The sequence below is a fragment of the Prionailurus viverrinus genome, chromosome C2 (genome assembly GCF_022837055.1).
Source record: "Prionailurus viverrinus isolate Anna chromosome C2, UM_Priviv_1.0, whole genome shotgun sequence".
NCBI lineage: Eukaryota > Metazoa > Chordata > Mammalia > Carnivora > Felidae > Prionailurus > Prionailurus viverrinus.
In genome coordinates, this window is record NC_062569.1 from 55,208,904 (window position 1) to 55,232,812 (window position 23,909).

The 23,909-nt window shown below is 35.5% G+C and overlaps 1 protein-coding gene across 6 annotated transcripts in view; it reads left to right on the forward strand.

Annotated features, from left to right (window-relative positions):
* Positions 1-23,909, forward strand: part of NMD3 (NMD3 ribosome export adaptor) — an 82,197-nt gene that overhangs the window by 51,444 nt on the left and 6,844 nt on the right. For all 6 annotated transcript variants that reach the window (XM_047874390.1, XM_047874392.1, XM_047874388.1 and 3 more), the window contains 8 exons: positions 1,348-1,444; positions 8,328-8,408; positions 9,442-9,570; positions 9,848-9,938; positions 18,390-18,468; positions 19,528-19,624; positions 21,408-21,525; positions 22,499-22,644. In XM_047874390.1, the coding sequence (XP_047730346.1) occupies positions 1,348-1,444; positions 8,328-8,408; positions 9,442-9,570; positions 9,848-9,938; positions 18,390-18,468; positions 19,528-19,624; positions 21,408-21,525; positions 22,499-22,644 (838 nt within the window). The remainder of the gene's footprint in view (positions 1-1,347; positions 1,445-8,327; positions 8,409-9,441; positions 9,571-9,847; positions 9,939-18,389; positions 18,469-19,527; positions 19,625-21,407; positions 21,526-22,498; positions 22,645-23,909) is intronic.

Genomic DNA, 23,909 nt, shown 5'->3' on the forward strand with positions numbered 1-23,909 from the left:
TTTTTATTTTAGTTACCAGATGCTATGTATGACAAAAACCCTCCTAAGTTTTAATGTTTTAAGTATTTGAGCAAAGTGTTTTAAAAATTCTATTAAAATTCCCATGTAACTAAATGACTGTAGTAAGCTATCAAGTAACACAAAACTGCCCAGTGACACTGCCCATGTAAAACTAATTGCCTCTGATTTCCCAAATGGGTTAGGATAGTAGTGGTTCTTCACTGTTTTAGGGATGGGGGAGGTGGCTCATGAATCCCTTTGGGAATTTGAAAACTGTCTTTCCAGAAAAATACTTAAAATTTACATATGTACAAAAACATGAAACTTTTCTGTACTATTTTAGGGAGTTTATAGTTTGCAAGTTTGGCAAGTATGAGGCTTGATCATTTACAGATACTTGGTATTGAAAGCATGGTGGAGTGGAAAAAGCCTGAGACAAAGAATCAGGAGACCTAGTTTGTCTTGGATTTCTCACAAATGAGCTTTTTGAAACTCTGCCAATTAACCTCTTTAAACCTTAATTTTGTCATCAGAATGAAAGGCTTTATTAGTTGATACATGAAGCCCTTTGACTCCAGAAGCATGCTTATTACAAATGGACCTGTATAAGGTTTTTGAATGAACCTTTAAAGGTGAAAATCAGAATATGCACTTAAGTATGGCAAAAACAAGCATTCACATAACATATTTAGAAGTACTATGTATTTAACAAATACTTATTGAGTGTTTACTATGTGCTTGGCACTCTCCTAAGTCCTGAGCAGACTGGGCTAAAAATCTTAAAGCATGTGCACAAAGGATTTAAGGTTTAATTTAATTAGGTTTTATGTAAGATTTAATAATGAGTTTTACAATTTAACATTTGGGAATGGACTTGAAATACATGAAAAGTCTGAACTACTGTTGATACATAGTATGAGGTGCTAATTTATCTTTTTTTGTGTGTGAGAAATTAGCAGTTCTCAAGCATCTTAGATGCTTATTATAAACCATTCTGATACCATTTTAAGATGATTTCTTACCTGTTTTTCAGAGTGTAGCTTCAGAGAACTTTTAGGCATTTTTCAGTCCTCACTGGAATTCTTTGCTGGTGCTTGAAGTATTAAGACCTCTTTAATAGATTGAGATTGGCTTTCTCAAATATACTTAGGATTTCACATTTTAAACTGAAGCTACTGATCTAATTGAAAGTTTTCTGGAACTGTTAAATATACTTGGGTTAAGTGCTTCATATCAACCTTGGGTATTATTATATCTTACTAATAATCAGTGGATTGTCTGCAGATTGATAGTGAAATTTTTGTCTTTCCTGAGAAATGCTGGGTTTCAGTGTATTTTCTTTCTCAGATATTTCCAGCCACCAGGAACTTGGATACAGTGTGCATTAGAATCCAGGGAACTTCTTGCTTTGTGTTTGAAAAAAATCAAAGGCCCTCTGAGTAAGGTAGGTCAATTAGTTAAAATTGGTTTTTGTAGGCATGTGTTACTGTTTTTATATTTTAATCTCTTATTTTCAGAAAATCCTACCAGTAGGTTTTCCAAAAATAACTTAAATGTTACTGTTGGTAAGCACCCTACTACAAAACTGTGTCCATTTTTAAAGTTATATATATTCTTTTTTTATGGAAATGAAAATCTTTTTGCTTTAAAAGACTTAATGTGAAATGTGTTTTTTTCATTCATTATTTATCGCCAGCCTCTTATGTGCAGTAGTTTTTTCTGAAAATATTTATATAAAGGCATTGCTGGGGTCCCTGGGTGGCTCAGTCAGTTAAGTGTCTGACTCTCGATTTCCGCTCAGGTCGTGATCTCGTGATTATGAGATTGAGTCTTGCAGCAGGCTCTGCGCTAAGTATGCAGCCTGCTTAAGGTTCTCTGTCTGCTACTTACCTGCTCGTGCATGCACACTCTGTCTCTTTCACCTCTTTCACTCAAATGAAAAATAAAACATTAAAAAAATATACCATTGCTAAACATAATTTAGGAGATTATAGTATTAGGGCTATGGTATTCAGTTTCTTTTTATTTTCATTATTGCTCTAGAAAGAAAATATTTATGCTTGTTATTTAAAGTGAGTGCATCATTGTCTCCAAAAAAACAAACAGGATTTTAGTCCAGTTTACCTCTCTCTCTGCATAACACTTTCAGTCTTCTTTGTGTTAAACTTTGACACCAGGTATATATTTTTAATTGAAATGGATTCGGTTTGAAAGTCTTCAGATTCTATTTTATTTTATTTTTATTTGAGAGAGAGAGAGAGAGAGAGAGAGAGAGAGAGAGAGAGAATGAATCTCAAGCAGGCTCTACGCTCAGCACAGAGCCCAATGGGCTTGATCCCATGATTCTGGAATTGTGACCTGAGCTGAAATCCAGTTGGATGCTCATCTGACTGAGCCACTCAGGCACCCCTTCAAATTCTCTTTTAAGCTCTGATAAAATAACATGGAATAGTTCTTTGAAATTTTTTCTTTGTTTTCTTTTTTTTCATCCCTGGAGTTTCTGTTAGTCAAATGTTGTCCCTATTGGCTTAAAAGTTTGTCTTTTTCTCCTTGGGATGTTTTTAATCTTTTTGTCTTTTTTTCTGTTGTTAGTAATTTCCTTTGCTTTATCTTCCAGTCTCTGTATTGATTTTTGTTGTTCCAGCAGTGATATTTTTAAGTTCCAGAATCTTTACCAAAGTCTTAATGTTTTTGATGCATTCTGTTCTTTTAAAAAAATTTTTTAATTTTTCTTTAAACTTTTTAAAAATTTGCATATAAGTTGACACACAATGTTACATTAGTTTCAGGTGTAAGGCATACTGATTTGACATCTTTATATGTTATGCTGTGCTCACCACAAGTGTAGCTACCATCTGTTACCTTACAACAGTAATACAATATAATCAACTATATTATCTGTATTGTACCTTTTATCCCTACAACTCATTCCGTAACTGGAAGCTGTGTCTTCCACTACCCTTTCTCCATTTTGCTTGCCCCCACAGTCCTCTTCCTTCTGGCAACCATCAGTTTGTTCTCTGTATTTATAGGTCTCATTCTGCTTTTTGTTTGTTCACTTGTTTTTTTAGATTCCACATATGAATGATATCATATGGTATTTGTCTTTCTCAGTCTGACTTTTTTTTCTGACTTATTTCACTTAGCTTAATGTTCTCTAGGTCTATCCATGTTGCTGTAGATGGCAAGATACCATCCTTTTTTTTAATACTTATTTTTATTTATTTTGAGAGAGAGGGAGAGAGAGAATCCCAAGCAGGATCCACGCTGCCAGCACAGAGCCTGATGCGGGGCTTGAACCCACAAACCGTGAGATCATGACCTGAGCCAAAAACAAGAGTCGGATACTTATCCGACTGAACTATCCAGGTGCCCCAAGATATCATCCTTTTTTGGCTGTGTAGTATTCCATTCTCTATATACCACATCTTTTTTATTCATTCATCTACTGAGGGACACTTAGGTTCCTTCTGTATCTTGGCTATGACAAGTCATGCTCTAGTAAACATAGGAGTGCATATATCTTTTTCAGTTAGTATTTTTTTTCCTTTGGGTAAATAGTAGTGGCGTTATTGGATCATATGGTATTTCTGTTTGTTTGGTTTTTTTTCAGATTTAAGTTTATTCATTTCGAGAGAGACAGTGGGGGGAGGGGCAGAGAGAGAGAGGATCCCAAGCAGGCTCTACGCTGTCAGCGCAGAGCCCGATGCAGGGTTCAAACCCATGAAACGTGAGATCATGACCTGAGCTGAAACCAAGAGTTGGTGGCTCAACCAACTGAGCCACCCAGGTTCCCCTGGTATTTCTATTTTTAATTTTTTGAGGAACTTCCATACTGTTTCCCACAGTGGCTGTACCAATTTACATTCCTACCAACAGCAATGCATTTTGTTGAATTTTTCTGAAGGTTTGATAATTTTTTTCAAAAATTTCCTTCTGTTCTCCTAATTTGGCTCTGGAGTCAGTTTTTTGTGTAACTTGGTCTCACTTTTGTACTTCTCACTTTCAGGCTTTTGTCAAATGTCTGATGAGCCTTAATAATTCATTAGTTCATTCAGCAGTGTTTATTAAGTGTCAGCTCTGTGCCAGTCTGCTTTTGGTCTTGGGGATATAGCAGAGACAAAATGTCTGTCTTAGGGAACTTTTATTCTATGTTTTTTTTGTTTTTGTTTTTTAAGTAGACCCCATGCTCAGGGTGGGGCTTGAACTCAACTACCTGATCCTGAGATCAAGAATTGGACGTTCTACTGACAAAGCCACCCAGGCGACCCTAGGGAACATTCATTCTAGTTGGAGGAGAGGGTGTGGAGTAGGCACTGAACAAAATAAGTCGGTATATTATATGGTATATTAAAAGGTCTAAATTCTCTGGGAGGAAAAACCAGGAAGAGGCTAAGAACTACACAGGGAAGAGTTGTAATTTAAACTAGAGCAGTTGGCATTGTATGTCATCTATATTCAAACAAGTGAAATAGAGTGGTTAGGTAATGCCTCACTGATAAGGTGACATTTGAGTAAACCGTAAAAGCAGTATGAGAGGGAGCTGTGCAGGAATCTGGAGAAGAGACTTAATGGGTAGAGAAAACAAGTGGAGGCAGGAGCATCCCTGTGTGGAGAGAGTGGAGTGAGGAGGGGAAAAGTAGTGTGGGATGAAAACAGCAATCATGGAAAGTCATGGAAGGTCAGGTTTTTACTCTGAATGTAATGGGTAGAGTAGGTATAGTGTAGAGTAGTAGCAAGATGAATGATTTATGTTTTAGCAGGATCCTTTGCCGTTGTGTTTAGAATGCATGTGAAGGAGGTGGGGGTGAAGGTAGAAGTAGGGACCTATGGGGAGTGATTGTAGTAATCATAAGTAATGGTGGTATTTGGGTCAGTAGTAGAGGTGGTAAGAAATGGACGGTTTCTGCATCTACTTTGAAGGTAGTCAGTAGGATTTACTTATGAAGCTGGATGTGTGTATGTGATAGATGAGTATAAGTATGATTTGACATCCATGATTCTTGAGCAACCAGAAGGAGGGAGTTGCTGTTAGTAGGTAGTGAAGACTTCAAAAGGAGCAGGTCAGGGTGGGAGAGATTAGAGCTATCTCATAGTGGTACTTAGATGTCCATTAAACCTGGAAGTAGAAATAGTAGGCAGCTGGATAAATCAGCAGGGGAGTGGTCCAGACTGGAGGTAATGAATTTGGGGTATAGATGCTATTTACAGCTATGAACTTGAATATTTCCTAGGGAGTTTGGCTAGAGAAGGGAAGCAATTTGAGGACTGAATTCTGGGATCTTTTACTGATAAAAGCTTGGGAAGATGGCAAATCAAAGGACACTGAAAAGGAGTTGATAGATGAAATAGATGAAAAATTAGGTGAGTGTAGTGTCTTCGAACACAAGGGAGGTATTTTACAAAGGAAGTGATTGTGTAATTTACAGCTAATGGGTCAAGTCATGAATTCTGTAGATTTAGCAATGTGAAGATTACTAATGACTTTAATGAGCAATTTATGTGTAGTGGTGGAGATAAAAGACCTGATTTGAATGGAAATGAGAGAACAGGACAGGAATTGGAGGTGACAAGTATAGGTAATTCTTTTTTTCCTTTTTTTTTTTTTTTTTTTTGAGATTTGCTCTAAAGGGAAACAGATGGGGCAATGGGTAGAGGGAAATAAGGGGAAGGGACCCATTTCTCAAGATGTGAGATGTTATAGTTCTATTTGTAAGTTGTCTAGGAGTTGTAGAGTACAGAGGGAACAATTTGCACAGAGACAGAATAATTGCCTGGGTCATGCCCTTGAAGAGTGGAAAAGAGATAGGATATAACATACTTGTGGAAGAATATCAACAAATATTTGGCACTTACTCTCTCCCAGGCACCATTTTGGGAACCTGGAATATTTTTGTGGAACAAAACAAGTATCTCTGCTCTCTAATGGTGCATTCTTAAGGTTGGTCTTGATAGGAGCAAGGACAGTTCATCTGTGGTAACAGGAGAGAATGTATTGGTAAGTGGGAACTTCTGGAAAATCTTCTGATTACTTTTCTAATTGAGAAATGAAGTCTGGGCAGTAGTTATGAGGGAAAAACTATTAGATGTTTGAGGGTGGAGGAGAAGTTGTGAAATAGTCCTCCAGTGAATGGGAGAGAGAGAATGTATTAGAATGATGATGTATGGTTACAAAGGTTACTGTTAAAAATTTAAAGACTAGCATGATGTGTATTTCTTTCTGTAACCCCATCAGTTGTACAGGTAAGGCATAGAGCAGGCAGTGTACTGAATTTAACAAAGATTGTGATTTAGCCAGATGACTAAGGTAAAGTGAGAGAGGGACCAAGGGAATTGAGTGTATGCATGGGAATGGTTTTGATGATTGATCTTGAAATTAAGCTAGGATATGATGGAAGTGAGTAGATAAAGAGGTATGAGAGATAGTGAAAAGGTTGTAGGGTGAATAGATCGTGGGTTGCAATAGGTTGCAGAGGTTTTAGTGCCCAGGAGCTAGAGCAAATGAGCTGGAAAGATAAGAGGTGGGAGACGGGATGTTTAGAGTTGAGATTTTGGAGAGGTTTCAGTTATTGGTAAAACTTACTGGTAAAAGGATATGAATAGCTGAGGTAGAAGGAGGACGAGATCTTGTAAGAGGAACTCAAAGAAGGGAGATGCTAGGGTATTGTAAGGATATTGAAATCACTAAGTACTAATATTGTTGGAAACAGCAGCAGTGAGCCAGGAGCTAAAGTCTTTGAGAAATGAGAGGGGTGACTCAGGGGTTAACAGATGACTATAATAGAGTGGGTAGCATAGCCTTCAGATTCAAAACTGGGTGTGTTTAAGGAGGAGGCAGGGAGGTGGTTTGAAATTAGCAGTTAGGAGCAAGAAGGACACCTGTCTAGCTCTTGGTCCAGTGATAAGAATTAAAACAGAACAATTAGTCCTTAATTAGCTTTAGGGGAGCATTCTATGTAACGAGATCTAGAAGGTGAAGGGAATGTTTAGCAAAAAGATTGAGCATTTAGGAGGCTTTGTTGTGTTAGTGAATGTTGAGTTCCAGAGGGCGCTGTGAAAGGGTTTCAGAATTTTTGGAGGAGTGTTAGATGGGACAGAATAGGGAATATGTGTAATTGGAGTGTGGGAGATGAGGGGTGACTGAAATGTTTGGGGATGTTGTAAAGAAGAATAAAGGGCCCAGTTAAGTTGATCAGTTCTGATTGTCTGAGGACTGATAGTGTGGTGAGGCTGTGTTAGGGAATGTTGAAGTAGGTGTCAAGGGTCTTCTCTCCATTCCTGTGGATGAGTTTGGAAGCTGAGGGAAGGGCAGTCTTAGAGCCTTTGGGCTGCCTTCTTGACCCTTGCAGATGGAGACTGAGGGAATTAAACACTGCCTGTCACCCTCTTGTACCTGGGTTTTGCTTTAGGGGAACCAGTCATGTGAGGAGGGTTTTACTCTGGAGTGCTGCATCTACACTAGCAAGTCTAGTTCTCATCAGACAAGAGTTGACAAAATCATCATCTGCCCACCGATGTCTCCCAAATCTGTTCTCTTCAGCTCAGTTTTCTCCATAGAGCTCCAAACCAAATATATATCTTACTATCCTCTGAACAATTTCATTTGGGTATCTCATACATAAACTCTCTTAAATGTCTGAAACCAAAAATAGTATCTTCTCTCCATCAAATCTGTCCTTTGTTTCAGAAAAATAGTTATTACCTGGATGCCCAAGCTGGATACTTGAGCATCATTTTAGAATCTGTTCTTTTCATCCTTCCCATATACAGTATCACTCAATCCTGTAAATCTTATCTCCTAAATAACTCTTGGGTCTTTCTGCTTCTTTTATTTCCAGCACTTCTTAGTTCAGGTCACCTGCACTTTCTGCCCAAGTTATTGAAACAGCCTCCATTTTTGTTCCAATCCTCTTCTTCCTTGAAACACCCATTTTAGCCATATTGAGCTACATTCAGTTCTTTACATACAGCAAACTTTTTTGGCCTCTGCTGATTTAGCGGTAAGTTACCATTGTGGATTCAGTATTCAATATGAGACTCCCTTTAATGAATTTTTTTAAAAACCAGTGTATTTAATGTAGAGAGAATAATCCAACTAGAAACTTGTTCGTGAGATTTCTTGTAAATGATGAAGTCATTAGATCGTCCTTTTATTTGCTCTTTTTGATGCCATACCTCTAATAATTTTTTTTTTTTTTTTTACTGATGATGTTGAGTAGTGATGCCAATCAGATTCCTTAAACATCTTATGAAATCTATTAATGAGTTCTTTCATCTTTTTCTCTGGTGGGAATTTAGGTTTCTTTTTGTTTGTGTTTTTTTTGAAGGTACGGCTTGTAGATGCAGGTTTTGTTTGGACTGAGCCCCATTCTAAGAGACTTAAAGTTAAACTGACTATTCAGAAAGAGGTAAGCTATACAAAGTTTCTCAGCATGTCTAAATTGTAGGTAGTGAAAATGAGGAGATATTGGTAAGTTACCTTATGGCTTGAATAGCTTGAAAGGGAAAGAGTAATCTTAATTTTAACTTTTGTTTTCTTTTGGGTCGTCTGCACAGATGATCAGGTTGCTAGTAAGACCAGCTATTGCTAATGATTAGTGGGCTAAAGTAATTTTTAAAAGTTAGGAAAAAGATTGAAGTAAAAGCATTAGCTAAGACAGTGTTTCTCAAACTTGGCTAATCATCACAGTAATTCACATTAAGTGAATCCAACTGGATCCGTCTGGATGTGACACCCAGAAATCTATGTTTAAAAACTTCCCAGGTGATTTCTGGTGATTAACCATGTTTGGTAACAAGTAAGGAACGTTTGTTTTTTTGAGAGTTTTCTTTGTCTTATTTTTTCTTCTAAGGATGAATTCTGCGCGTGCGCACACACACAAATACGCACACACAAGTATATAGATACATAGATTCTTCAAAGACTATCTTCACAGCTACTTTAAAAGTAAATATGAAATGCGAATTTAATCCTACAAATTAAATTTATGTGTTTTTCTTAATACTATAACTTATTTTTATAGTTTTTTAATTGGTTTATTATTGATGTCCTCAAAGCATTCATGGAAAAAGACTTTAAGTTAAATAGTAACTTTGTTTTTTAATTTATTTTAATTTATTTTTATTTTTCATTTATATTTTTATTTTTTTTTAATTTATTTTGAGAGACAGATAGTGAGCAACCAGGGGAGGAGCAGAGAGAGAGGGAGACAGAATCCCAGGGGGGTTCTGCACTGACAGTGGGGCTCAAACTCACAGTCAGATCATAACCTGAGCTGAAATCAAGAGTTGGACATTTAGCCAACTGAGCCACCTGGGCTCCCCACAGTAACTTTAAATGTTAAAGTTCTTGAATTTGAAATATTATTTTCTTTTAAGAAAAATGTTACTAAATAAAAAGGAAAGAATGAAGGAGTGATTTTTTTTTTCCCCCCTTACCAGGTAATGAATGGTGCTATCCTTCAGCAAGTGTTTGTGGTGGATTATGTTGTTCAGCCTCAGATGTGTGGAGATTGCCACAGAGTAGAAGCTAAAGATTTCTGGAAGGCTGTGGTTCAAGTGAGGCAAAAGGTATTGACAGAAAGATGATGAGTGAATCCTTCATCTTGTATTTTATCTTTGTCAGTTATAAACAGTTAGTAAAACCTCCTCCTTTTTCTTTCCAAATCCTCAGGCACCAGGTATGGTCTAGGTTTCTGCAACGTTCATCTTTAAAAATAGGTCACTATCACATTTAAGATCATCTTTAGAGGTTGTTTTGTTTTAAAAATCAGTGTGCTATATCTATAGATGGTTTTTTTGTTTGTTTGCATTTCATCTTTTAATCTAATAATGCATTTATGTTTAGACTTTGCACAAAAAAACCTTCTACTATCTGGAACAGTTGATTTTGAAATATGGAATGCATCAGAATACACTTCGTATCAAAGAAATTCATGGTGAGTTAAAATTTGAAAACATTTGAAATGATGTCAAAATTTATTTCAACCAATGTAAGAAGTCTTCTCTTTATTGACAATGGCTAGAATAGTACTGTCCAAAAGAATAGTTTCTTCTCTTAGGAAGGAAAAAAATCTTAGTTCTTTATCTGCATTGTCCATTATGGTAGCCACTAGCTGTATATGGCTATTGAATACTTGAAATGTATCTGGTGCAACTGAGGAACTAAATTCTTAATTTTTTTTCTATTTTAATTTAAATTTACACTAAGTAGCTACCAGATGAGTAAGTCAGTAGCTGCATTAATATAATATAAAGTGCCATGATGGAAAATTCATCGAAATCTTGTTTTATGCAGAGATTGATTTCTGTTTGGAAAAAAATTATTTTTGAGATTTGTAAGTTCTTTTGTAGTATTTTTTAAATGTTTATTTTTGAGAGAGAGAGAGAAAGAGAGAGCATGAGTGCACACACACAAGCAGGGGAGGGGCAGAAAGAAAGAGGGAGACATAATCCAAAGCAGGCTCCAGGCTCCGAGCTGTCAGCACAGAGCCGGACACAGGGCTTGAACCCATCCATGAGCTGCTAGATCGTGACCCGAGTCAAAGTTGGATACTTAACCAACTGAGCAACCCAGATGCCCCTGTAATATTTTTTTTTTAATTTTTTTTTTTTTTAACGTTTATTTATTTTTGAGACAGAGAGAGACAGAGCATGAACGGGGGAAGAGCAGAGAGAGAGGGAGACACAGAATCGGAAGCAGGCTCCAGGCTCTGGGCCATCAGCCCAGAGCCTGATGCGGGGCTCGAACTCACGGACCGTGAGATCGTGACCTGAGCTGAAGTCAGACGCTCAACCGACTGAGCCACCCAGGCGCCCCAATATTTTTGTTTTTGATATACAAATGATATATTTAGATTTCTTAAAGGTGGAATTTAAAATTTTTTGTATGATTTCATAATGGCTCCTTAGAGTGTGTTGTGTCTTAGCACTTTCTGTTGATATAGTATACATATTAGATGATGGATAAATATTTCTCTGATTGATAGTAGAAAACATAAATATTCTTAAGCAGACTCTTGAAGTTTCTTGCTAAAGGTTAATATTTGTTTGCTATTGGTGAACATGTACGTATATTGTTTTCCTAGTCTCTAAAGTATAGGCTTAGAGATACCTGTTCTTGAAGGAATGACCAAATTCTTATATCATATCCTCATTTTTGAGTTCCACTGTGACTAACTGATTTGTTGCTTATATCTTGTATGTCTTGGGAAAGTACTTTTGAGAAGTGTGGTCTTGGGTTACATGGGGGAGAGAATATATGTGGTGATGTCACCTGGAGAACATCTTTTAAGCTTTGTGTCTGACCTGAATGCTTTACCAGTAGACATAAGGTTAATAGTCTAAATTGGTAAAACACAATTTAATGAATACGTAAGGTATTCTTAAGGAATTCTTAAGGTATACTTAAGGTAAGTTCCCTTCTTGTCTGTGTAACATAGTGCCTGGATGTTTGTGGCTAGTCACCAGGCAAAAATACATCATTGTTTTGAGTAACTTGGTTTTGAGTAACTTTTTTGGGGATGAGGACATCCAAATATTCTAGCTAAGAAAGCAAAACACTATTATTTCTCATCACCCTGACAGATATGTACTCACAGAATTGTTTTGTCGCAAAAGACTTGGATAAGTTCTGGGTCATACTTTTTTTTTTTTATTAAATTTTTTTTTTAATGTTTATTTTTGAGAGAGAGAGAGTGAGACACAGCATGAGCAGGGGGAGGGCCAGAGAGAGGGAGACACAGAATCAGAAGCAAGCTCCAGGCTCTGAGCTGTCAGCACAGAGCCTGACGTGCAGCTCGAACCATGGACTGTGAGAACATGACCTTAGCCGAAGTCAGACGCCCAACTGACTGAGCCACTCAGGCGCCCCAGTTCTGGGTCATACTTTTGCACTCATTTTCAAAACCCAAATATTGCAAATTTAACAGCCCTTTGTTCATCCAGAGGATTTAATCTGTTTTTTCCCCCTACTAGTTCTTGATTTGATTTAAATAAATTTTTTGAATGTGGTTTATTTGTAACTTTGTTTTTAAAATCATAATAATATTAAAAATTCAGAGATAGGGGCGCCTGGGTGGCTCAGTCGGTTAGGCGTCCGACTTCAGCCAGGTCACGATCTCGCGGTCCGGGAGTTCGAGCCCCGCGTCGGGCTCTGGGCTGATGGCTCAGAGCCTGGAGCCTGTTTCCGATTCTGTGTCTCCCTCTCTCTCTGCCCCTCCCCCATTCGTGCTCTGTCTCTCTCTGTCCCAAAAATAAATAAATGTTGAAAAAAAAAAAAAATTAAAAAAAAAAAATTCAGAGATAAAAATATCTATGAATAAAAGACCTCTATGTTCCATTTATCCCTTTGTTATCCCCAGTGTTAGTCCCTTAAAACAAGATCATAAAATAATGTGTTCTGTATGTAAATTGTGGTAACGTTTGTTTCCCCTTATGGGGGATCATTCTATAATATTCTGTGACCTGCCATCTTAATGTATTTGGAAACCTTGCCATGTCTTTGAACGTGGTTCTATTTCATTATTTTTAACCACTGTGTGTGTGTGCATATATATATTTGTTAATCCTTGTATAATTAGTTATATCTTATTGGTCCACAAGATATTCCATTTTTTGCTGCTACAAATGGCACTGTATTAAATATCCTAATGTTTGTGCATATTTGGTGGGTTTTCTGTGAGATTGAGTTCAAGAATTGAAATGACAGGGGACACCTGGGTGGCTCAGTCAGTTAAGCATCCAACTTCAGCTCAGATCACTATCTCATGGGTTTGAGCCCCACCGTCAGGCTTTGTGCTGACAGCTCAGCGTCTGGAGCCTGCTTCAGTTCCTGTGTCTCCCTCTCCCTCTGCCCCTTCCCTGCCTGCACTCTGTCTCTCTCCTCTCTCTCAAAAATAAATAAAACCTTAAAAAAAATTAAAAAAAAAGAAATGACTAGGCAGGAGTATGCAATTACTAAATTTTTACATGTACTGCTAGATTGTCTTCAGAATAGTGCCAGTTTGCAGTATCAGCACTTGCCAACACTATCAAATTGGTCTTTGTAATTTTTGCTGTTCTAGTAGGTAAAATAATGGTATCTTGTTTTAATTTGCATTTCCTTGATTACTAATGAGGGTTAATATTTTTATATATGTGTTAGCCATTTATGTTTATCTGTTGCTTCTTATGTGAATTGTCTTTTTTCCTCATTAATTTTGTGTCTTATTCTGGATATTAATTTCATTGTATGTATGTGTATATTATGTATGTATGTTTAGAGAGAGCTAGTGTGCATTTGAATGTGAGCCTAAGAGAGCAGATACTTTTTTGCATTGTCACATGCCTTTTATCATTTAAATTTTTTATTTTTTAGTTATAGAGCTCTGGCTTATAAATTTTGTGCCTGACATAGGAAAGCTTCGTATACTCCCACAGTTATATTTTTAAAAGTAAATTATTTGAGGGGATTTTTAATGTTAACCAGTTAGAGTTTTTCCTAGGTTAATCTAGCCTTTCCCACTGATTTGAAATATCTCCTTTCTTGCATACACTTTTTAAAGTTTTGTTTTAATTACTCATTTCTTCTACTTAAAAATTTTTAAATTGAGATATAATTGACATGTAACATAGTAGTTTCAGATGTACATCATAATGATTTGATGTTTGTATATATGGCTAAATGATCACCACAGTAAGTCTAGTTAATTTTCATCACCATAAATATTACAAAATTTTTTTCTACTTTTTAAAATTTTATTTTGCTTGAATTAATTGAAAGTTTGTTTTCTAATATAATATAAATCTATTTATAAATATAAATATATATATTTATACATATATATAAATATAAAAATCTATAAATATAAAAATAAGTTTTCTTGAATACATATTGATTCTATATACCTGGTCTTTATAGCTATAGCTACCTTTTTCCACAATATATTGCATATTTCTTTTATTTTCAGCAAGAGTTTCAGCTGTTTTCTTCTCTTTAGTATATACCTAGGCATAGAATTGCTGAGTCATATGGTAAATTTATAATTTATGTTTATCTTTTTTTTTTTATGTTTAGCTTTTAAGAAACTGGAAGAGTTTCCAAAGTGCATGTACCATTTTACGTTGCTATCAGCAGTGTTTGACGGTTCTAGTTTCTACATTGCCTCACCAATATTATGGTCTCTTTTTGTTTATGGACAGTCTAGAGGGTAGTATGAAGTGTTATCTCATTTTGTGGTTATAATTTACATTTTCGTAATGACTAATGATGTTGATTATCTTTTCATAAGGTTATTAACCATTCCTGTATCTTTTTTTGATGAAATAACTATCAAAATAAATTTTGATGAAATTTATCTGAAATAACTATTCAGATCTTTGGCCCATTTTTTAATTTTTTTTTTTTTTTAATTTTTTTTCAACGTTTATTTATTTTTGGGACAGAGAGAGACAGAGCATGAACGGGGGAGGGGCAGAGAGAGAGGGAGACACAGAATCGGAAGCAGGCTCCAGGCTCTGAGCCATCAGCCCAGAGCCTGACGCGGGGCTCGAACTCACAGACCGCGAGATCGTGACCTGGCTGAAGTCGGACACTTAACCGACTGCGCCACCCAGGCGCCCCTAATTTTTTTTTTTTAATGTTTATTTTTGAGAGAGAGAGAGAGAGACCACAGCGGAGGATGGGCAGAGAGAGAGAGGGAGACACAGAATCCAAAGCAGGTTCCAGGCTCTGAGCTGTCAGCATAGAGCCTGATGCAGGGCTCGAACTCACGAGCTGTGAGATCATGACCTGAGCTGAAGTCAGACGCTTAACCAACTGAGCCACCCAGGTGCCCCTGGCCAATTTTTTAATTGGATTGTTTGTCTTGCTAAGTTTTAGAAGTTTTTTTTTTTTTTTTTAATTTTTTTTTAATGTTTATTTATTTTTGAGAGAGAGAGTAAGCAAGTGTGCAAGCAGGGGAGAGGCAGAGAGAGAGGGAGACCCAGAATCTGAAGCAGGCTCAAGGCTCTGAGCTGTCAGCACAGAGTCTGATGTGGGGCTCGAACTCAGGAACTGTGAGATAATGACCTGAGCTGAAGTCAGACGCTTAACCGACTGAGCCACCCAGTTGCTCCTCATCATACATATGATTTGCAAATATTTTCTGCTAACCCATAGGCTGTCTTTTCATTTTCTTAATGTTATCTTTTTTTTTAATGTGATATATAAATACTTAACATGAGATGTTCTTCTTAACAAATTTTAAGTGTATAATATAGTATTGTTGACTGTAAGTACAGTGTTATATAGCAGATCTCTAGAGCCTATTCATCTTGCTGCACTGAAACTTTATGCCCATTAATTGGTAAGTAACTCCCTATTTCCCTTTCCTTTCAGTCCCTGGCAGTCATCATTCTACTCTTTGATTCCATGAATTTGAGTATTGTAGGTACTTCATATTGGTGGAATCATGCATTATTTGTCTTTCTGTGACTGACTTATTTGATTTAGTATAATGCTCTTAGGGTTCACTCATCTTGTTGCATATTGCAGAACTTCCTGCCTTTTTAAGGCTGAATAGTATTCCATTGTATGTACATATACATTATGTTTTCCTCTGTTGTGGAAACAACCCAAATGTCTATCATCTTGTCTACTGTGAATAATGCTGCAATAAACATGAGAGTGCTGATACCTCTTTGAGATTCTGATTTCAATTCTTTTAGATAAATACTTAGAGATTATTGGAACATATGGTAGTTCTATTTTTAATTTTTTGAAGAACCTCCATGCTATTTTTCTTTTTTTTTTTTTAAATCATTTTACTGAGGTACAATTGACATACAAAAACCTATAGATATTTAATGCATACAACTTGATGAGTTTGGAGATAAGTATACACCTATGGAACCATCACCATAACCAAGGCTATCCATTTATCCATCATTTCCAAAAGTCTCCTTCCCAAACCCATGTTTTCTTGTATTGAATCTTCTGTTGTGGTAAGAGCACTTAATATAAGATTTACCCTCTTAACAAATTTTTTTTTTTTTTTATGAAATTTATTGACAAATTGGTTTCCATACAACACCCAGTGCTCATCCCAAAAGGTGCCCTCCTCAATACCCATCACCCACCCTCTCCTCCCTCCCACCCCCCATCAACCCTCAGTTTGTTCTCAGTTTTTAACAGTCTCTTATGCTTTGGCTCTCTCCCATTCTAACCTCTTTTTTTTTTTTTTTTTTCTTCTCCTCCCCCATGGGTTTCTGTTAATTTTCTCAGGATCCACGTAAGAGTGAAACCATATGGTATCTGTCTTTCTCTGTATGGCTTATTTCACTTAGCATCACACTCTCCAGTTCCATCCACGTTGCTACAAAAGGCCATATTTAATTTTTTTCATTCATGCTATTTTTCATAGTGGCTCTACTGTTTTGCATTTCCACTGGAGTATACAAAAGTTCCTTTTCTCCATATTCTCATCAATGCTTGTTTTCTGTTGTTGTTTTTTAATTTTTTTTTTAACGTTTATTTATTTTTGAGAGACAGAACGAGCAGGGGAGGAACAGAGAGAGAGGGAGACACAGAATCTGAAGGAGGCGCCAGGCTCTGAGCTGTCAGCACAGAGCCTGACATGGGGCTTGAACCCACAAACTGTGAGATCATGACCTGAGCCGAAGTCAGTTGCTTAACCGACTGAGCCACCCATGCACCCCTGTTGTTGTTTTGATAATAGCCATCCTAAAGAGTACGAAGTGATAGCTCATTGTAGTTTTGATTTACATTTGCCTGACGATTTGTGACCTTGAGCATTTTTCATATACTTGTTTGCCATTTTTGTATGTCTTATTTGGAGAAATGTCTATACAGTTTCTCTGCCCATTTAAAAAATTCAAACTTTTCAACCAGGTTATTAGTTTTTTTGCTCTTGAGTTGTAGGAGTTCCTAATATATCTGGGAGATTAACTCCTTATCTGATATATATGATTTGCTGGTATTTTCTCCCATTTTGTAGGTTGTGTTTTCACTGTGTTGATGTTTCTTTTTTCTGTGCAGAAGCTTTTTACTTTGATGTAGTGCCAGTTGTTTGTTTTTGTTACCTGTGCCTTTGATGTCATATCCATGATATCATTGCCCAGACTGGTGTCATGAAGCTTTTCCCTCTCTCTTTTCTTCTGGAAATTTTGTATTCAAGGTCTTACGTTTGATTCCTTAGTCCATTTTGAGTCAATTTCTGTGTATGGTGTAAAACAAAAGTCCAGTTTCATTCTTTGCCATGTGGATATCCTGTTTTCCCAGTGAAAAGGCCATCCTTTCCTCAGCGAATTGCTTGGATCCTCTATCAAAGATCTATTGATTATAAATGTCACAGTTTATTTTTGGATTGTCAATTTTGTTCCATAGATCTATATGTCTATCCTATGCTAGTACCATGCTGTCTCGACTACTTAAAGTTACCAAGTTTTCAAATTGGGAAGTATATGTTCCCAACAACTTAGTTCATCTTCAAAATTGTTTTTGTCTACTCTGAGTTATTTCAGTTTCCTATTAGCTGAGTTGTTTGGAAGAATATCTCTATAAACATTTCATAGCAGGTAGGTCTACTTTTAATTATCCCTTTGTTGCTGATTTTTAATGCTACTTCATTGTGATCAGATAATATTGTCTAATTAATCATGTTTGGAATTTATTGAAGTCTTAAAAATATTTGGATATGATTGTTTTATGAATGTTCTGTGAATTTAAAAAATAACATATATTCTTGGGACTGTGTTCTATAATCTCAGTTAAATCAACTTTGATAGTTAATTATTCAAGTTCTATGTATCCTTCTTATTTTTAGTCTGGTCATTTTGGTTTTGATAGTCTCATACTAGTCCCCACAATATTGCACATGTGTTAACATTTATTAATTTCTTTTTTTCTTTTTAATAGTTTTTTTTCTGCATCTCACTTCTATGTTATTAGGTGCATTCCTATTATCTTCTTAGTAGATTGTTTATTATATAAAATATTCTTCTGTTTAGTGTTTTTCTCTCCCCTTTTGACCTTGAATTTTACTTTGTCTGAAATTAAAATTGTGAATCTTTTTGTTGTTGTTGGTTTGCTTGTTTTAAAGTTTATCTATTTATTTTGACAGAGATGGGGGAGGGGCAGGGAGAGAGAATCCCAAGCAGTCCCCACTCTGTTAGCTTAGAGCCAGATGTGGGGCTTGAACTTGGGAACCATGAGATCATGACCTGAGCTGAAATCAGCAGTTGGACGCTTAACTGACTGAGCCACCCAGGCACCCCTAAAATTGTGAATCTTTATGTTTTCTGATAATTTAGTTTTTTACTACACATTTAATTTGTGATATCGTCATGTTAGTAGAGGAAAATTTTATTTGCAGAATGATTTTCATGTGACTTTTCTTTTCTTTTTAAAGATGGGCTGGATTTCTATTATTCCTCAAAACAGCATGCTCAGAAGATGGTAGAATTTCTTCAGTGTACAGTTCCCTGTAGGTATGTTCTGAACCTAAATGTGAGTAAGTCTAAGGAGCTGGTAATGGACATAGGTCACATCCATTCTTCAGGCTTAGACTACTTCTCTTACATTAAAATATTTAAAACTGTAGTCGAAGGGGCTTCTGAGTGGCTCAGTCGGTTAAATGTCTGACTCTTGATTTTGGCTCAGGTCATGATCTCATGGTTCTTGAGATTGAGTCCCAAGTTGGGCTTCACTCTGACAAGGCAGAGCCTGCTTGGGATTCTCTCTCCCTCCCTCCCTCTCTGTCTGTCTCTCTCCAGCTTGTTCTCCCTCTCTCTCTCTCTCTCAAATAAATAAACTTAAAAAATTTTTTAAAAAGCTGTAGTAAGAATACTTACATACTTACATAATTAGTAAGCATCTGTTTGGGTTAGCTACTTTAAGGGAATTATGAGCCAAAGAGTACATAAGAATCTCTTTGGGGAGCTAGACCTCACCCTGTGATAAGTAGTATAGTGCTAAACCTTTGATTGAATGTATTTAAATAAGACAAAAGAAAGATGGGGGTAGAGAGCTTTGGGGAGAAGCTTCATGGAAGAGGAAGGCCTGAAGCTCCTAAAATGGGACATTTTGAAAGGTAGAGTATAGTGAAAGATGAGATTAGTGTGAACAAAGACTTGTGGTGGACATTAGTGTGGCTTTAAATGGATACTATATATATAGTAGTCTATATATATATATATAGAGAGAGAGAGACTACTATATATATAGACTACATATATATATATGACTATATACATATATATATATATATAGACTATATATATATATAGACTATATATATAGACTACATTGGTCTGAGCCAAGGGCATGTTTTAGACGTTTTGAGTAGGTAAAGTTGAAAAGAGGTAGAGTGCAGTTTGATTGGTGAAGGTTTTGAAGTGTAAGTGGTTGAAATTAGGTTGATATAGGCATCAGGGAGCTATTTCAAACCTTGGACAGTGATGGTTTGATTTGATAAAAATTGATATTCTCTAGACTATCTAAGAAGGGACCTTTGTCTTTTTATTATTATAAACTTTTTTTCTTAACAGACACAAAGCCTCACAGAGACTGATCTCTCAGGATATCCATAGTAACACATACAATTACAAAAGCACTTTTTCTGTGGAAATTGTTCCAATTTGCAAGGTACTTTTTCTCATTTAATTTATGTCGATAAAAGAGTACAAGTAATTGGCTTATATGTAATTATTATTAACTCCTGATTTTCTTCTGGGATTGGTTAAAAATTTAGAGTAACTCTTAAAGGATTCCTTTCTGACATATGCAGTCATGTTAAAAAGATATTAAAATAATCACGCTTAAATTATAAATTGGCATACCTATCATTTTGGTGTACTAACTAAAAGGCCTGTTTGCAGTTTTTTAATGTTCATATTCCTTAAAATTTTTGATCCTATTGGACACATGAAAAGTTTTATGAAAGTTTGAATACAGGAAATGACATTAAAATAATTATCAGTGAACCACTTTGTAAAATGTGTGTAAAATGGATTTTGGCATGATGAAATTAAACAGTATTGTGAAAATGAGATCATAGAATCATTTTTGTGATTTAAAAACATCTGAATAAATGTAGATCATCATTTCATTTAATTGCATTAAAGTAAAACCCTGCTTCAAAAATATAAATGAATTAAAATTCAACAAATAATTACTGAGGATCTAGTAAATAGAAGGCAGTGTATTTAAGATTATATGTTTAAAGGTCTATACCATATAGGAACTTTTATATCAATATCTACTAATAATGATAAATGCCATAATTTATTGTGACCATCCCATATAAAGTTAATATATTTGAGTATATTTCACTTCTTCACATCTCATTATAATTGGGGTAAATCATATCATTTTGAACATGAGAAAATTGAAGCTTCGGGAGGTTAGATGACTTGCCCAAAGTTACATGACTACAAAATGAAGAAGCCAGGATTTATGCCTAAGTCAGTGATTCTAAAGCTTTTATAAAGATACTTTCTCACTAATTTATGGTGTAGTGTGTAGTAACGGGAATGAAATGATAGCCTAGAACAGGGTCAGCCGGGGTGCCTGGCTGACTCAGTTGGTACAGCATGTGACTCTTGATCTCAGGGTTTTAACCCCCCCGCTGTTGGGAATGGAGCCTACTTAAAAAAAAAAAAACAAAAAAAAACCCCGCAAAACAGGGTTAACAAACTTCTCTAAAGGGCCAGATAATGAATATTTTTATACAACATAAAAGAGTATTTTCATTAATATTTGGAGGCTTACTAAGTTAAAAACAAAGTACTGGACTAGGTTCTATTAGGGATGCACAGAATGCTCCTTCAGTGGAGGAGCCTATGATTAAGAATAGATATAGCTTAAAACATAACTCTTTTGTATTTTAATGTAGCTTAAAAACAGGTAACTACATTGCTGATAATATTTTCTAGTGTACACATGGACATATGTGCTTTTCATGCATTAAGTCTTTGATTACATACTGGTGCATATAGCCATGATAGACATTTAGCTCCTCTGATATTTGTTCTTTATGGAAATTGAAAGAAATCACAAGTAGATTTAGAAAATCACTCTCCTTCTGATGTTTATAATACTTTAGAATTCACACTATACTACCATAGAGCAGTAAGCGTTCACACTTCAGTAAAATTGAAATAAACTTAATAGCTTGGTGAATAAGATCTGGAAAAATACTTTTAAAGCATGTTTATTACAATTGATGTTCCCATCTTAAGAAGGAAGAGCTTATTTTTTGTTTCTCTAAGATTTGATTCTTTTCTTTAGGCCCGTTGTTGATAAATAGAATTAAAAATCACATTTTGGTTTGGGCATATACACCTGGGTCAGGCTTATATTGATGAGTGTTTACTGAAGACAGTTATTTAGGATTTGCTTCACTCTAAATGTTAGTTCTTATGCGTAGGATAATGTTGTTTGTCTGTCTCCAAGACTGGCACAAAGCCTGGGAAATATGAACCAGATTTGTGTGTGTATTCGAGTAACCAGCGCCATCCATCTCATAGATCCAAATACCCTTCAAGGTGAGTTTTAGGAAATATTTGCCTTGACAGTTTTGTCCAGTAAGCAGTAATAACTTATGTTATTAATTTTATCAAACATTCTCATTAATTTTTGTTATGAAAAACTAGATAAGAGTTTTACTGTTATTTAGTTCTTACAAAACTGCTTTTGATTAGTAACCCTTATGTTTTTTATTTGAAGAAATAAATCTGTGAACTTTAAAAAAATTTACTAGTTCTAGTTCATATGTTTTTACTGAAATTGACTTATTTATGTCATTTAGTTTTTGTGAATATTTGGGTTCATTGCCAAGTTTCATGTTTAGCAAATATTTCAAAGTTTGGAATATTTGACTTCTTGCAGTGCAGTAAAACATTTAGTTTAAATATGGATTTTAACTAATTCTTATTATCACATAATTTTTAACATTCCTTTTATAAAAACTAATTTTTAAAGATCTCACATTGATAGGCGTCTCAGTACTTGCTTTCATCTTCTACTTCTTGATCTTTTTCATGTATTTCCTGTAATGTAGTTTTCTGTTATAAAAATAGAGTTTATAGTTTTTAGAGTCCTTTATTACCCTTGTCAATTAGATTCATAAGTCAAAGGTATGTTTGCAGTATTGGGATGAACATCTGTCAGGTAGGACTTTACTTACCATAAATTAAGCAGCTAAGATGATTGATAACATTTCTAACATGCCAGCACATGGAACAACTATACAACTGAATGGATCTGATCTTATTTTAAAGGCACTTACCTCTGTGGGATTCTGATGATAGTAACTACTTAAGATTGACACCTGAAATTTCTCTTGTGTTGTGAAAAGTTTGGGGCTGATTTATAGGAGTAAATGATGACTCTAGAAATTTGCCACTGTGGTTCTGTTGACCTCATGCTTCTCAGTTCATATATATCAACTTCTTCCTAATTAACACATTTGAAATACTTCATTTCTGTTGTTCTTTGATGTTCTGTGTTTATACTTAGTTGCAGATATTGATGGAAGCACTTTCTGGAGTAACCCTTTCAATAGTTTATGCCATCCCAAACAGCTAGAGGAATTTATTGTGATGGAATGCAGCATAGTCCGAGATTTAAAACGCAGTGCCGGGGCTGGAATGATATCAAAAAAGGTAAGTTCCGTCCTGCCCATCTTTTTTTTTCCCCCCAATTCATTATTTTGGTCCCTCTCTTGTATTTTTTTTAGTTAGTATAATTCCAAAATGTGGTTCCAGATAAAGCTAACACCTCATTAGATTACAAATGCATTCCATATTTGTTTTTAGTGTGTGGTCATTGTGGTGAAATTTATTAGACTTAATTTTTCTGGTAAATTCATGTTTCTCTTTAATGTTGGGAACATTTTAAAAAATGTTTATTCTGAAAAAGCATTTCTTTGCTTTACTGTTATATAGGAGGACCAAATGACAAGCAAACTTTTTCTGACTAAAAAGTTTCAAACATTTTAAATTTAAGTATATGTTATCACTACTGAATACTTCAGAATGCATCTCTAAAACAGAACATTTTTCTACATAACCAAAGTATTATCATTCATATATAGTTTATATTCAAATTTCCTTGTTTGTCCCAAAATGTCTCTTGTGTTTTATTCAAAGTAGTACCTAGTTGGGGACCATATATTGAATGTGAATATTATGCCTCTTAAATCTTTTACTTAATAATAGTCCCCTTCCATTCTTTCTTTCTTTTTTTTTTTTTTTTTTTATAACTTCCTAAGGCAACTGGGGCATTTATCTTATGGATCTCTTATTGTTTCCTCATGATGTCATTTAGCTTTCTTTTTAATTTCTTTTAATGAAAAGTGGATCTAAGAGGCTTTCTTAAACTTAGGTTAATTTTGGCCAGAACATTTCAGAAGTGTTGCTGTGCATCTTTTATGATGTATCAAGTCATAGTAGCGTTTGGCTGTTTCACTGATAGCCAGATCTCTTCATAATAATGTTATGACTTTTTTCCCATTGTTATTAGCCTCTCTTCCTTCTTTCCTCCCATTCAAACTGCCCCATATTTAGCCAGTGGGAGCTCCTGAGTTCTTAAAAAAATGTTTTTGAAAGTCTTGTACTTTTTTAGAGCAGTTTTAGGTTCACCACAAAATTATGAGGAGTAAGAGATGTCCCATATACTCCATGCATATACATGCAGGGCATATACATGCTGTTGCCTCCTCCATTATCAGTATCCACCCATGAGAGTGGTACATTTGTTACAATTGATGAATCTACATTGATACATGATAACCATGCAAAGTTGGTAGTTTACATTATGTTTCTCTCTTAATATTGTACATTTTATGGGTTTAGACAAATGTTTGATGATGACATGTGTCCCTCACTATAGTGTCATAAAGGGATTTTCACTGCTCTAAAAATCCTCT